The sequence below is a fragment of the Protopterus annectens genome, chromosome 9.part0, assembly GCF_019279795.1.
Source record: "Protopterus annectens isolate FY-2018-M chromosome 9.part0, PAN1.0, whole genome shotgun sequence".
NCBI classification, from domain to species: domain Eukaryota; kingdom Metazoa; phylum Chordata; order Ceratodontiformes; family Protopteridae; genus Protopterus; species Protopterus annectens.
Genome location: NC_056743.1, coordinates 1,895,242,226 through 1,895,257,693, shown reverse-complemented (window position 1 = coordinate 1,895,257,693; position 15,468 = coordinate 1,895,242,226). Strand labels below are relative to the sequence as shown.

The 15,468-nt window shown below is 40.6% G+C and overlaps 1 protein-coding gene across 1 annotated transcript in view; it reads right to left on the bottom strand.

Annotated features, from left to right (window-relative positions):
• LOC122810818 (complement C3-like) overlaps positions 1 to 15,468 on the bottom strand; it is a 1,708,896-nt gene that overhangs the window by 835,221 nt on the left and 858,207 nt on the right. Inside the window, exon 20 of the mRNA XM_044082377.1 lies at positions 5,553 to 5,692. Within this exon, the coding sequence (XP_043938312.1) occupies positions 5,553 to 5,692 (140 nt within the window). The remainder of the gene's footprint in view (positions 1 to 5,552; positions 5,693 to 15,468) is intronic.

Here is a 15,468-nt window from a genome sequence, read left to right as displayed (position 1 = left end):
ATTATGAACTCCCGAAGTGATGTTGACATCCTACAGAAAAGCTTCACTGAGACCAACAACTGGTGTCAGAACAATGGCCTTAAGCTCAATGCCAAAAAAGGTGTCGTCATCCCCTTTGGGAAAAACCCGGTACCCCTGAATTACCACATCAATGGTAGTCAACTGAACACAGAAGCCATTATAAGAGATCTGGGAACACAGGTTGAGAGCAGCCTCTCTTTTGACCACCACATTGCCACTGTGGCCAGAAAGTCCTTCTATGTGGCACATGTCATTACTAAGGGTTTTGCATCCATGAAGAAAGAGATCATTGTCTCCCTCTACTCTTCCCTCATTAGGCCAGTCATTACGTACAATGCCCCATTTGGCATGTTCCTCACTAGACACCTGCAACAACTGGAGAGGCTGCAAAAGTACATCACAAAGAGGATCCTAGGCCTTAAAACACTTGTCCTGTATGGACAGATTCAAAAAAACTCCAACTATGTTCTGTCTCATATCGCCTACTTAGAGGCAATCTCTGCTTGACTTACAAAGCCATGTCTGACCTAGCTCTGTTAGAAATGCTACATCTAAAGAAATCTCAATCCCTCCACACCACACAGTCCAGAGACCTCAACCTCATTACCACAGTCAACAGAACATGCTGGAGGGACAGGTTCTTAACCCAGAGACTTCCCATACATGTCAAGCACAGCACCTCACTGGCCCTCTTCAAGAGAAATCTTGATGAGTGGATGGGAAATAGAAATTTCACCCCGGGGATCACTCCAGTGGCTCTACTTGACAGAGGCACTAGGAACTAAGGTCAGGCGGCATAATGCCAGGGTACACCTATGGGCTAGGCTTGTAAAGGCTCCAGGGCCATTAGCTTAGTACACACCTTTGAGCATCAGTGGCCAAAATACCTTCATGGTTCCCAGCCTTCATCACATCAGTAACTGAGTACAATGCACCCTTCTTCATGTACCTTCCTCCAAATCTTCCAGTGACGTGTAAGTGAAGTGCACCACCTTTGTCACTGTGAGACGTCACACAGATAATTGGCCAGACCTAGTTATTCCTTTTTGTGGCAAATACACAACTGTCTGACTTTGTGGAACACCATTCAAGTTGTTACATCAGATGCATGTGTGCTACCTGTTCTGCTGATGCACACACTACATACATAGGTGTTTGACAACATTAATGGTATGGATATCACTCATGGCAGTGTGAATTGTGCGATATATATATATATATATATATATATATATATATATATATATATATATATATATATATGCCATGCACACAAGTCAACTACCCTGTATTGCCCATACTGTCACATACAGCTATAGCAGTGTCCCTCCTAACACTTCCAGAAGATGCTATAGTACCAGGACAGTGTGTGTGCTTATGCTCAGAGTGTGGATGTATCATAATAATTGTCCAAATGTGTTTGTGCAGAATCATCTGTTATCACTCTAAATCACATATGTTATGTCAGAGGAATAGGATTATTGGTAGTATTATTCTAATAGATTTGTGCAGTGGCACTTGCATTAAGTACTGTGTTCTTTAATCTGTATACTTAGATAGGTGGGGGTTCTGTTCTCACTGCACTCAATATTGGGGAAGTGTGTGTGTCTGTGCTTTTGCATGACATTACAGGAAGGCTTTTCAGCCTCAAAAGGCAAATAAGGCAACTTGTCAAATCCTCTAAGAACTAATTTAATAAAAACTTAGCAAGCACAACCAAGGATAACCAACATACCTCTCAACTGTCCAGATGTTTGCAGCATATCCATATTTTTGCATCACATTTTTGGTAAGCTCCTCATAAAGTTTGTGGTTTTCTGACAAGTCTCTGAGGATTGAAATCACTAAATAGTGACATACATTTGAGTTTAAGACTTCATATCCATCACTAAATGTATGCTAACAGAAATTATGCTATTCTAGCAACTTTCTAAGTTGATATAGGTTCATAGATTAGTACTAGGCTAACTGTCCTTGTGAGCCATTGTAAGCCTAGCCAATTATCCCTTCTGAGACTCAAACCTTACACCCTTGTGTTTGTAAGGCAAGCACCTTAACCATTAGGCCACCCTTCCAACCAAATACACAGCCTCTGCAAGGCTCGAACCCAGGACCCTGCACACCTTGCCAATGTGATAACCCATAGCAGATATACTGAACAATATTTAAAATCTGTTCCTATTTTGGGCCTTTGAACCCTATCATTTTAGGCCCAGATTTTTTGCACTAAGAGGTTGAGAGGTGAAATGACCATAAGGCCTTTTGCAGCTATGTACGTAGCCTAAATGGTAGGATCCAAGCATGTGCAGAACTAGTGACTAACAATATCACACACACACACTGACCCACCAGAGATAGCAAACCTGCTAGGAGATAGGTTTGGCAAAAAGTTCACTCCCTTATCCTCTCCAAACTTATCACAAACCTCCACCAAACCTCCTTCCCCTACCCTACATATCTGAAGAAAAGGTCATCAAAGCCTTGTCCAAGTCAAAAATTACAGCCTCTATGGGACCATACGGCATCCCAGGCTCTCTTCTAAACAGGCTAAAACATGATGTAGCATCAACATTAAGTACCCATTTCAATCATAATCTAACCATAGGCTTTGTTCTGTGGAATGGAGTACAGCAACATTTATTCATGTCCACAAAGGTGGCCTAGCAACAGACCCAGGGAGTTACAGACCCATAAACCTGAGTACCTTCATCTGTAAGGCCATGAAACATATCATTGTGGACCTCATAAATAAAGACATAGGCAACCTCCAAACCCTGGATCCAACCCAGTTCATCTTTGTCAAGGGCAGATCCTGCCTGTTAAATCTGCGGATTTCTTCAAAAAATGTGACTAGGGCCATCATACTGCACCTTGGCAAAGGCTTTCAGCACAATCCCACTCTGAGGTATTATTGATAAACTTAGCACACTAAATGTAAACCCCTTTGTTGTAAGATGGTTTGCCAACTGGCTCACAAACTGGACACACTATAATAGTGGGAGAAGATTCCACATCTACCAGCAGACCTGTCACCAGCATGGTGCCATAGGGGTCAGTGCTGGGCCCCCTACTGTTAAGCATATACTTTTCAGAAGTTCAGGTCAAAACTAAGGGGTTGTGGCTGACCAAGTTTGCAGATGATTGCAAACTGGGTACAATTATTGAATCCCCAAACTATGTCAGTATGCTCCAGGAGGGTCTTACGCAGACCAACGACTGGTGTCTTACTCACGTTCTCAAACTGAATGCAAAGAAATGCATAATGATTCCCTTTGGCACAAACAATGTCCCTTCACACAACAGTACTCTAAGTATCCACGAACTGGCAAGGGATGTGGGATCATAAGTTAACTGGGACCTTAACTTCGACAGCCATCTGTCTACATAGGAAGGCTTTCTATGTAGCACAAATGATTGGTAAAGGCATCACCTTGACAGCAAAGAAGGTTATAACCCTGCTATTCTCAGCACTAATCCAGCCCATAATTGAGTATGACGCCCTGTTTGGCATGTACCATACAAAGCATCTACAACAAGTGGAGAGACCTCAGAGGTTTCTAACAAAGAAGATCAAGGGACTCCAGCATGTGCCTTACACAGAAACTAAAGTCCCTGTCACTATACTCTGTATCATATAGACTTAAGGGAGACTTATGCCTGACCTACAGAGCAATCTTAGACCCAAACCTAATGAACTTGCTGTACATCCATAAATCAAACGGACTAGAGCTACCTATTCTAGGGACCTAAATATGGCCTGCGACTTAAACAGGATATTCTGGAGGGACAGATTTGTCTTCCAGTGACTGCTGCATCTTTAGAATAGGCTTCTAATTCATGTGAAACAGAAGACCTCTATGACACTGTTCAAGAGGAACCTGGATGAGTGGATGGGGCACATAAATTGGCGGGAATAGTGCCCACAACTCTCCTAGACATGGGCAGTAATTAATAAATTCAATCTTTGGTATTAACTAGAATTACTATTGTATTACATTGGGATGAAATGACTAGGCTTAAAATGACGTCCGGGTCAGTAGCCTAGTAATCTCCTATGATCCTATATTGTCCATGATTGTGGTTGGTTCTTTTCATGTTTTCCATGAGTTTTTACCTGTGTCCCACTTGCCAAAGACCTCTGGGATTGCACTCATATTCAGGAAAATTAGTTTGCACAGCTTCACAATATGTACCTTACCCCAGCTGTATGTCAGACCCTTGATAGATGTCCTCTGCATTATTCATGTGAGGTGTGACAATGTGAGGAATTACAGCTATGTCAGGAGAAGTAGGGCAGTGGATGTGTAACATATACCAGCACAGCTAGCTAGACTTTTGTAAAGAATTATATGTCATCTGTATAGCAAACTGATTAGTACAGATGCTTGAGTTGAAAAATGTGTTTGTAAAGCTGTTTGTGCTAAAAATGTACCAACAGTGTGCCTTGCTGGATAGAAAAATAAATGTACATGTATTATTGTAACTGTTTAAATGTATATCTTTTAGCAGATGATACTGCCAAGACCATGAAACATTGATGAATTTTGTTTGTTATGTTCCAAGTTATCACAAAGAAACTTAGCCGAGTACATGAACCTTGATATTTTTTGAGACTATCCTGAACATAAAAATGGAGATGTGGCTAGCCTTCAAAGTTTGTTAGGAAATGATGAATGTTTTCAAAACAGAGAAGTAAAGTTGAGTGTTTCATTTTAAAGTACCTTTTCAGTGCATTTTGTAGAGAGTTTTGCCTCATGGTGGAAATGGTCCAGTCTAAGACAAAGTATACAGCTAAGCATTTATAGGTTCATAGATTATGTTCTCATTGTGTTAAGTTTTAAAAATAGCTCAACACACACACACACACACACACACACACACACACACACACACACACACACACACACACACAGGTACACATATACATCACAAAAAGAGCAGAATCACTCTATGTTTTATGAGACCGAATTGCCAAAATGAAATTACATATACCAAGTCTGAGATGGACATTTCCCAGAATATTTCTCAGAGGTATGATGATCTCAGAATTGGTATATATGAGTTCAGGGGTGTGGGGGATTACTCCCCACATCAGGAAGTGCAAGGCTCTTGCCCCCTGCAAAAAAATAAAGTTTAAAAGAGAAGAGAGATGTTCAAGATTCACTCTTCTCCTGGATTTGTGAGCTTTTTTTTTGGTGTGCTGGCACTCAGCATTTCAAGTGCCAGCAGTTCAAGTGACAACATTTCAATAGGGAGGCACAACATCAGCATATTGTTTATAGAAACAGTAGTGAATTCAAACAACACTGGTGCATAAATCACAACACTTGAAATTAACATAGTACATTATTCTGAATATGTTTGCCAATGATTTCCTGACTGTGATGGATAGTTAGTATCAAGGCAAGCCTCCTATGACTATTTATGACTTGTAAGATGGATTCAGATGTCCACTGGTTACCAAACTAAATGAAATCTTGTGGCATATCTTAACTAAAATAAGTGAAATTGGAATAAAAACATAGACTCACTGTGATTGGCTCTGGGGAAAAATTGTGAACTATTGCTTTTATTTCTACTTGTTCATGCCGCACAACCGAGTAGGGCAGATGAAGGTCGATGAAGAAATCTTTCATCACCATGATTTCATACGGTTCAGCAACACAGATTCCTGAAAGCAACATTTATATTAGACTGATTGTTGGTTTACTTTGCAGTGAGTAGCAAAAAGTATTTGTAAGTCGCAAAAATTATTTTATAATCAGTCTAAAGCATGTTAAAGGATTTAAACTAACTGTATAATGCAAATGAAAGAGACATGTAGTTACTTAGTAAGATAAGGCATCCCTTTATATCCTGCCTTTTCATTGTTGTACTGTGTAGCACTCTTATGTTATACAGTATGTCCCTCATTCTGCATAGTGAATGGTTGTGTACTGCACACAGCTGTATAGTGAATGGTGGTGTACTGTACACAGCTGTATAGTGAATGCTGGTGTACTGTGCACAGCTGTATAATGAATGGTGGTGTATTGTACACAGCTGTATAGTGAATGGTGGTGTACTGTGCACAGCTGTATAATGAATGGTGGTGTACTATACACAGCTGTATAGTGAATGGTGCTGTACTGTGCACAGCTGTATAGTGAATGGTGGTATACTGTGCACAGCTGTATAATGAATGGTGGTATACTGTGCACAGCTGTATAATGAATGGTAGTGTACTATACACAGCTGTATTGTGAATGGTGGTGTACTGTGCACATCTGTATAATGAATGGTAGTGTAAAATACACAGCTGTATAGTGAATGGTGGTGTACTGTGCACAGCTGTATAATGAATGGTAGTGTACTATACACAGCTGTATAGTAAATGGTGGTGTACTGTGCACAGCTGTATAATGAATGGTAGTGTACCACACACAGCTGTATAGTGAATGGTGATGTACTGTGCACAGCTGTATAGTGAATGGTGGTGTACTGTGTACAGCTGTATAATGAATGGTAGTGTACTATACACAGCTGTATAGTGAATGGTGGTATACTGTGCACAGCTGTATAATGAATGGTAGTGTACAATACACAGCTGTATAGTGAATGTTGGTGTACTGTGCACAGCTGTATAGTGAATGGTGGTGTACTGTGCACAGCTGTATAATGAAGGGTAGTGTACTATACACAGCTGTGTAGTGAATAGTGGTGTGCTGTATACAACTTTAAAGTTAATGTTGGTGCACTGTACAAGGCTGCATAGTTAATGGTGGTGTACTGTAAGCGGCTATGCACAATTCAGCAGAATATTATGTGTACTGTACTCCATCATGGTCTACCATGATCCATGTTTGTGAATAGTGGGAGTTCATGGCACCATGTTAGATACAGTGTGAATGATGCTTGTCCACAGCAGTGCACTGTGTTGACGAATCTGGTGATCCACTTCTAAAAAGAAAATTAAAAAAAGAAACAGTTTTCTTCATGAATTATGAAAGATTTTTCTCCATAGAAATAAGTACAATTGATATATCTGCAACTCTCAGGGAGTATCCTGTTCCTGTACTACTGATTTGTTTTGGTACTGAGATGGAGTACCATCCATATGAATCTGCATGCCATTACTATGTATGTGTGGCTTTGTCTATGTGTCTTAGTCATACCTCTCAACTGCCCAGATTTTTGCCTCATTTTTTTGCTTTATCCCTCATATAATTTGTAGTTTTCTAGTAAATCACCGAGGAGACATACATAGTTCATAGGTTCATAGGTAGGTATTAGGCTATTGGCCCTAGAGCCTATATAAGCCTAGCCAAAAAATGTACCCTGGCTTTCGCCACCCAAGAAAATTATTTTCCTGTGCCCCTGTCGAACAGAGCCACAGAAGTGATCCCTGCGGTGAATTTCCCATTTCCCATCCAATCATCAAAATTTTTCTTGAAGAGTGCTAATGAGGAGCTCTGTTTGACATAGATAAGTAGTCTGTTCCAGAGTATGGGATGTCTCTGGGACAGGAATCTATCTCTCCAGCATGTTCTGTTTATTGTGGTGACAAGGTTTAGGTCCCTAGAGTGTGTAGCTCCGAGGGATTGGGATTTCTTTAAGTGGAGCATGTCCAGCAGCTCTGGGTTTGACATAGCTTTATATGTTAGGCAGAGATCGCCCCTGAGTAGGTGATATGCGATGGAGTAAAGCTGTAGTTTTTTGAGATGGTCTGCGTAAGGGATCTGTTTGAGGCCAGTAATCCTCTTTGTGAGGTATTTCTGTGGTCTTTCTAGTTGTTGTAGATGTCTTGTGAGGTACATACCAAAAGGGGCGCTGTACTCTATAATGGGTCTAATGAGTGATGAGTAGAGGGGAACAATGACCTCTTTTTTTCTGGATGAGAATCCTTTTGTGATGAGATGAGCCATGTAGAAGGATTTCCTGACCACTGTGGCAATGTGATTATCAAAGGAGAGACTACTGTACACCTGTGTCCCAAGGTCTCTTATCACATTTTCGGCATTAAGTAGACTACCAGCTATGTGGTAGTTCATGGGTGCAGAGTTTTTACCAAAGGAGATGACAATTCACTTTTTTGGCATTGAGCTTCAGGCCATGGCTTTGACACCAGGTATCTGTCTCAGTGAGGCCCTTTTGTAGTTTGTCCACATCGTTAGGAGTTTCAATTATGGCTCCTAGTCTGCAGTCATCTGCAAACTTTGTTAGCCAAAGACCTTTTGTGTTAGCCTGCACTTCAGAGAAGTAGATACCAAACAGGAAAGGACCCAGGACTGAACCCTGTGGTACTCCACTTGTCCCTGGTCTGAAGTCGGATTTTGAATACGCTACTTTCACAGTGTGGGTTCTGTCCATGAGCCAGTTGGCAACCCATCTTGTGACATAGGGATTTATACCTAGTTTAGTGAGCTTATCTATAATTCCAGAGTGGGGGATGGTGTCGAAAGCCTTGGCGAGATCTAGATAAGCTGTGTGAACAATTTTACCCTCATCATGGCTTTGGTGACTGCTTCAAAGAAGTCAATCTGGTTTAGCAGACATGATCTGCCTTTTACAAATCCAAATTGGGTAGGGTCCAGAGTTTGGAGATTACCAATGTCTTTGTTTATGAGTTCCATGATGATACGTTCCATGGCCTTGCAGACCAGGCTCATCAGGCTAATGGGGCGGTAGTTCGCGGGGTCCGTCGTGGCTCCACCTTTGTGGAGTGGGATAACTGTCCTGGTGCATCATTCAGTGGGTACAAAGCCTGAGGTGAGACTATGATTGAACATGGTACTTAGGTAGGGTGCCAGTTCATTCTGTAGTTCATGTAGAACGCAGCCTGGGATATTGTCAGGTCCCATGGATGCTGTGTTCTTGGCTTTGGAGAGTGTGTTTTTTACCTGTGCAGCCATGATTATAGGAACTTTGCATTCTTCCGGTATAGAGATGGGCCCTCTAGGGGGTGAGAGGGGGGTAAAGTTAGCACTGAACCTATCTGCTAGAATGTTAGCAATATCAGTTGGTTCTGTATATTTAGCATCGTTGTGCTGTAACTCAGAGCAGATCTGAGTGCTCCCATTGAGATTCTTGACATAGCTATAGAATGCTTTGTGGATGTCTTTAGAGTCAGTGGCAATTTTGTTTTCGTAACTAGCTTTGGAGGATTTTATGAGGGATCTCAGCTTCTTACTGAGGTTGACCAGGGAGTTCCTCCAGTCATGGGATTTTACTCTTTTTTGCAACAGTTTCTTTCTTCTATTATAGAGTTTGTTTATGGTAGAGGATCACCAGATTGGCTTCCTTTTTTTGGAGGATAACATCTTGGGTCTATTAGGGATAGCATGATCCATGCACTCATGTAAGTGCTTATAAAGTGCATTTGTGTAGGATTCAGCAGTCATACCTCTATTGTCCATCTGCATGGGTGTCGTGAAGTTTGCCACTTCTGTCTTAAGAAGTGTGAAGTTGGCTTTGGAGAAGTTTTTTACGATGGTTTCCCTAATTGGGGGTGGGGTGGGATGTGGATGTCTAGGCTGATTAGCTTGTGGTCGGATGTGACCAACGAGGAATTGACCTCTGGTGTGAAACACCGGTTTCCCATGTTGGTAATGACCAGGTCTAGGATATTGCTGCCTCTGGTGGGGGTGTGAATAAGTTGATCCAAGGCATTGGAATTTATGAATTCTAGAAAACGTTGAGCAAAAGAGTTGCTACATGAGTAGTTTTCCCAGTTAATGGTGGAATAGTTGAAATCGCCCATTATTAGGGTGTTGGGTTGTACCCTAATACTTTCCAGTGTATCAAGAAATGAGGAGTGGGAATCCTGGGGCATGGTGGGGGGGTCTGTTGCAAGCTGCAATTTGGATTGTGGTCTTGCCCAGAGTTAGTTGCACTTGGATAATCTCGGATGCATTATGCTTTGCAACTCGCCTGGAGGTGTGGATATCCTTAATAAATATGGACACGCCTCCGCCTTTAGTGATTCGTTCTGGGTTAGGTGGCCGAAAGGTGTGGTATGAATTGTAGCCTGGTAATGCAGGGGTGCTCTCTGGAGCTTTGAACCAGGTCTCTGTCACTGCACAGATGCCAATGTTCTCCATTTTAAGGAGTGCCTCGAGTGAGTGCATTTTGAGGTTTAGACTTGTAGCATTGAGTAGCATTACCCTCAGATTTTGCTTGCTTGTACCGTTACGGTGGTGACTTTGTCATTTGAACTTTGCCTAAAAAAGGCACTATAGGGGTGGCAAGAGCCTTAGCCAGTATCCAGAATCCTAAGGGCAACAGGTCAGGCCATCTCTGGCAAAGCATCGTGGTCTGTCGATCATGTCGTCCAAGGCAGACAAATACTAGATCCCCTTAGAATGACACCAGAAGCTTAGACAATTTGTGTTTTAGCCTTGATATTCTTCTGAAAATGCATGCTAATACAAATTCTGCTCTTCTAGCAACTTTCTAAATTTATAAGAGCAATATTTAAAATCTGTGCCTATTTTAGGGCCATTGTATCCCTATTATTTTAGGTTTCTCCCAGATTTCTTGCACTAAGAGGTTGAGAGGAATGGTATTGGTTTCCTAGCACATCTCAAACACATGCTCTATGCAAAAGAGCAATCTTCAATACTGCTAGGATGTAAATACATTTGCCTGTGTGTGTGTGTGTGTGTGTGTGTGTGTGTGTGTGTGTGTGTGTGTGTGTGTGTGTGTGCACGTGTGTGTGCATGTGTGTGCGTGTGTGTGTGTGCGTGTGCGTGCGTGTGCGTGTGTGTGCGTGTGTGTGTGTGTGTGTGTGTGTGTGTGTGTGTGTGTGTGTGTGTGTGTGTGTGCATGTGTGTGCATGTGTGTGCGTGTGTGTGTGTGTGTGTGTGTGTGTGTGTGTGTGTGTGTGTGTGTGTGTGTGTGTGTGTGTGTGTGTGTGTGTGCGCGCACACACAAGTTGTTAAAAAACAAAAACAATATTTTTGGGTTAATACATATGGTTGCAAACCTTGCTGGAACTGTATCCTATTTTAGTAAGTTTATAAAACCAGGTATTTCACTACTGTAAATACTAATAGCACATTTGATATTAGACACAATATTACTTGCCACACTAAGCAAACAGTGTGCATGACAATATGTTTATGAATGTCTACTTATATGACAGATATCAAGAACTTTTAAGGACCACGTCTTCTTATACGCAAGTGATATGAGGTATTGGAGAGACACAAGTCTACTTTTTAAACAGATTCAAATGTTCAAACTCAACACCAGGCAGAATTTACTTTTATTGGTACAGACAGACTGGTACAGGACAGTCTGCATTAATCCCAGTGGCACCAATTTTGACCCTAGCTGCTTTATACAAAACCACAGCTAAACTAAGTGCTATGACGTTTGTGAGTTTTGTATACTACTAGATGTTACTATTACCACTAGATGTTACTATTATCACTAGATGTTACTATTACTACTTCTTCTTCTTTCGGCTGCTCCCATTAGGGGTCACCACAGCAGAACATCTGTTTCCATTTCTTCCTGTCCTCTGCATTTTGCTCTGTCACACCAACCACCTGCATGTCCTCTCTCACCACATCCATAAACCTTATCTTAGGCCTTCCTCTTTTCTTGTTACCTGGCAGCTTCATCCTTAGCATCTTTTTCCCAATATACTCAGCATCCATCCTCAGCACATGTCCAAACCAACATAATCTCGCCTCTCTGGCTTTGTCTCCAAACCTTCTTACCTGGGCTGACCCTCTAATATACTTATTCTTAAACTTGTCCATCCTTGTCACGTCCAGTGCAAATCTTAACATCTTTAACTCTGCCACATCCAGCTCTGACACTTGCCTTTTTGTCAGTGCCACTGTCTCCAACCCATATGACATAGCTGGTCTATCTACCCTCTTGTAGACCTTCCCTTTCACTCTTACAGGTACTCGTCTATCACAAATCACTCCTGACACTCTTCTCTACCCACTCCATCCTGCCTGTACTCTCCTCTTCACCTCTCTTCCACACTCACCATTACTCTGACCTGTTGATCCCAAGTATTTAAACTCATCCACCTTTGCCACCTCTACTCCATGCAGCCTCACCATTCCTCTAGCCTCCCTCTCATTCACACACATATATTCTGTCTTATTCCTGCTGACCTTTATTCCTCTTCTCTAGAGCATATCTTCAACTCTCCAGAGTCTCTTCCACCTGTTTCCTACTCTCACTACAGATCACAATGGCATCTGCAAACATCATAGTCCACAGGAACTCGTATCTGATCTCATCTGTCAACCTGTCCATCACCATTGCAAATAAGAAAGGGCTCAGAGCTGATCCTTGATGTAATCCCACCTCCACCTTAAAAGCATCCATCACTCTCACCGCAGACCTCACCGCTATCACACTACCCTCGTACATATCCTGTACCACTCTTACATACTTCTCTGACACTCCCGACTTCCTCATACAATACCACAACTCCTCTCTAGGCACCCTGTCATATGCTTTCTCTAAGTCCACAAAGACACAGTGCAACTCCTTCTGACCTTCTCTGTACTTCTCCATCAACACTCTCAGAGCAAACATTGTATCTGTAGTGCTATTTCCTGGCATGAAACCATACTGTTGATCATTACACTATTACCACTAGATGTTACTATTACTACTAGATGTTAATATTACTACTAGATGTTACTATTACTCTGGTAAGAGGATTGTTCCTTTTGCCACTGCTATTAGATATGAACTTCAGAAAAAGTAAAAATACTGAAAACAAACACAAGGTGTAGCTCCGGTGCAATAAAGGCTGTCTTCCCTTAGTCAAAACCTTCATTCCACATAAAAATAATTACTTAAAGAATTGAGTGGTAATGAAAAAATTCGGGTTAATCCGTGTTTTGATTGTCTGTTAGTTTTATATTAAAAAGTATATACACCATATTGGATTTATTCCTGGAATTATTTTTATGTGGAATGAAGGTTTTGACTAAGGGAAGACAGCCTTTATTGCACCGGAGCCACACCTTGTGTTTGTTTTCAGTATTTTTACTTTTTCCTTGAGTTACTGGTTGTCGTTGGCATTTGTTCCGGTTACGAGGAGTCTCCAAGAAGATGAATAATAGTACCCTGTTGAACGAGCTTATCAGGGTTATACAGAACTATTCACAATCCAACAATCCACTTCCTGATTCAGGAAATGAATTACCATGTGTGCAAAGTAGTCCTAGGGCGACCGTTGAAACTGAGATGACATTAGACGCCAGAAGTGAACACCACTGAGAAAAGAGGAGAGGAGAAACAGTACAGGAAAGTACTTCGACCAGGGTGAAAGAGACGAATGGCCGACAAACAAGAAGAAAAGCTAGTGAACACCACAGGGCTGGCAAACAGAATTTATACAACAATTTGGATTTTAATACCTGGTTGAACAACTCGTTCACTAAGAATTACAGACTAGAAGGGAAAGATCAGTCGGAGTATGACATACAAAGAAAAATGTAAGACATTTAAATTGCTTTTAACTAGGTATAAAAACCTAGCAGTTGAAAATTGGTATTTTAACAGGTGCTTGAATGATAAAATTATACCTAAGGGACTTAGGATTAATAAATTTCCGAACAAAACAGTTGTAGATACATAGTGTTTTAATGCCATTTGTGATATTTTGAATGAATGTGAGCTGGCCATTTTAAAAGTTATGATTAAACACAATGAAGATAAAATGGAAATAAGGAGAAAAGAGATAGACAAGTTGAATAATGAAATTAATGCTGATTTATTGTTTACAGTGGATGAATATAAAAATATTTATTTTAGAACACTACAGGATGTGGACCACATCACCACTCAAAGTTATAATAGGAAAATTACGAAATTGGAAAGGGATTTAAACAAATACTGTAGTGGTACAGCTTATTATAGTGACAATAGGAATATAAAAGGTCAGTGGAGGTTTGGGGATAGTCACCACTACCTTCACAAAAATAATTACAACAGTAATAGAAGGGGAGAAATGGGTGGATATAGGAAACAGGGTGATTATGACTACCATGTACACCAGGAGGAAGAATATGAACAGAATTATGTTAGGGACGATAACCAAAATGGGGCAGTCCCTTTAGAGGGGGAGGGACCGAGAAGGTCCGAGAGGTTACAAAACCTGATACAACAACCTTCCTATGCCCAAGTAACAGGCTATTACAATGCAGATCAGCATGTGAGGCGGTACAAGTGATAGAATTAGAAACTGACGATGTGAATATAGTGAGAGACATTAACGGTCAGGTTATTGACTTAGATAAACATGTAGTTATAGTACACTCACAAAATAATTTTAACATTTTTAACTATACTGACATTAGAATAAATGAGAATTATTTTAAATTATTTACTAAGGGGTTTACTTTTGTTCCTACAAAAAAACCCAATATAGAGAATATTTTATTAGATATAAAAATTTTTACTAGAAAATTAAATCTTGCACATATATTTAAGGATGAGACAATAAATGAAAGGGGGAATGTGTTAAAAAAGCGGAGTGTATACAATCCCCCCTTCACCACAATATCATGAATTTTGAGAGTTGTGTTATCAGTAGGATTTGAAATGAATATAAAAGAGACCAGATTCTACAGAACAACCTAACAAAAGAAGAAGTTGAACTACTTAAAGAATTGAGTGGTAATGAAAAAATTCGGGTTAATCCGTGTTTTTATTGTCTGTTAGTTTTATATTGAAAAGTATATACACCATATTGGATTTATTCCTGGAATTATTTTTATGTGGAATGAAGGTTTTGACTAAGGGAAGACAGCCTTTATTGCACCGGAGCTACACCTTGTGTTTGTTTTCAGTAGATATAAACTTCACTAACTGCCACCATTGATTAGATTAGAAGTTTTGTTTACAAAAATGTATATAATGTTATGACCTTTAAATTTAGGAATAATTACGTTTGATAATTAAACTAGTCTGTAATGCTTTTGATATTAGTTTATAGCATTCAAAACAGCTATTTATGACATGTTGGTTCGTCTATAGCAGATACACACATACACCCACACCTAACGCCAATTTACAGTTCCCAGTCCACCTACGGTGCATCTTTGGAATGTGAGAGGAAACTGGAGCCCCTGTTGAAGTATCAGACAAACATGGGGAGGACATGTAGAGTCTGCACGCAGGACATCCCCGATGAGAATCAAAGCAGACACTTAATGAACATTACAAAACGTTGGCTCAAACACCTGCCTCTTGGCTACTCGAAGTGTTTTTGTATAGGTTAAAATGAAGTTCTATGACTTATGACCACCACTAGATGCCACTATTACTTTGAGGATAGGTTTGTTCTTTATATTTACTAATTCCAAGATTGCATAATCCCTGTGGAAAGGGCAAATCCTTCTATTCTGTGCATTGTCGGAGACTGTCAGTCTTGCATATCTGCCAACCAAGCAGAGTGTGTCAGTAATACCGATCTATATATAT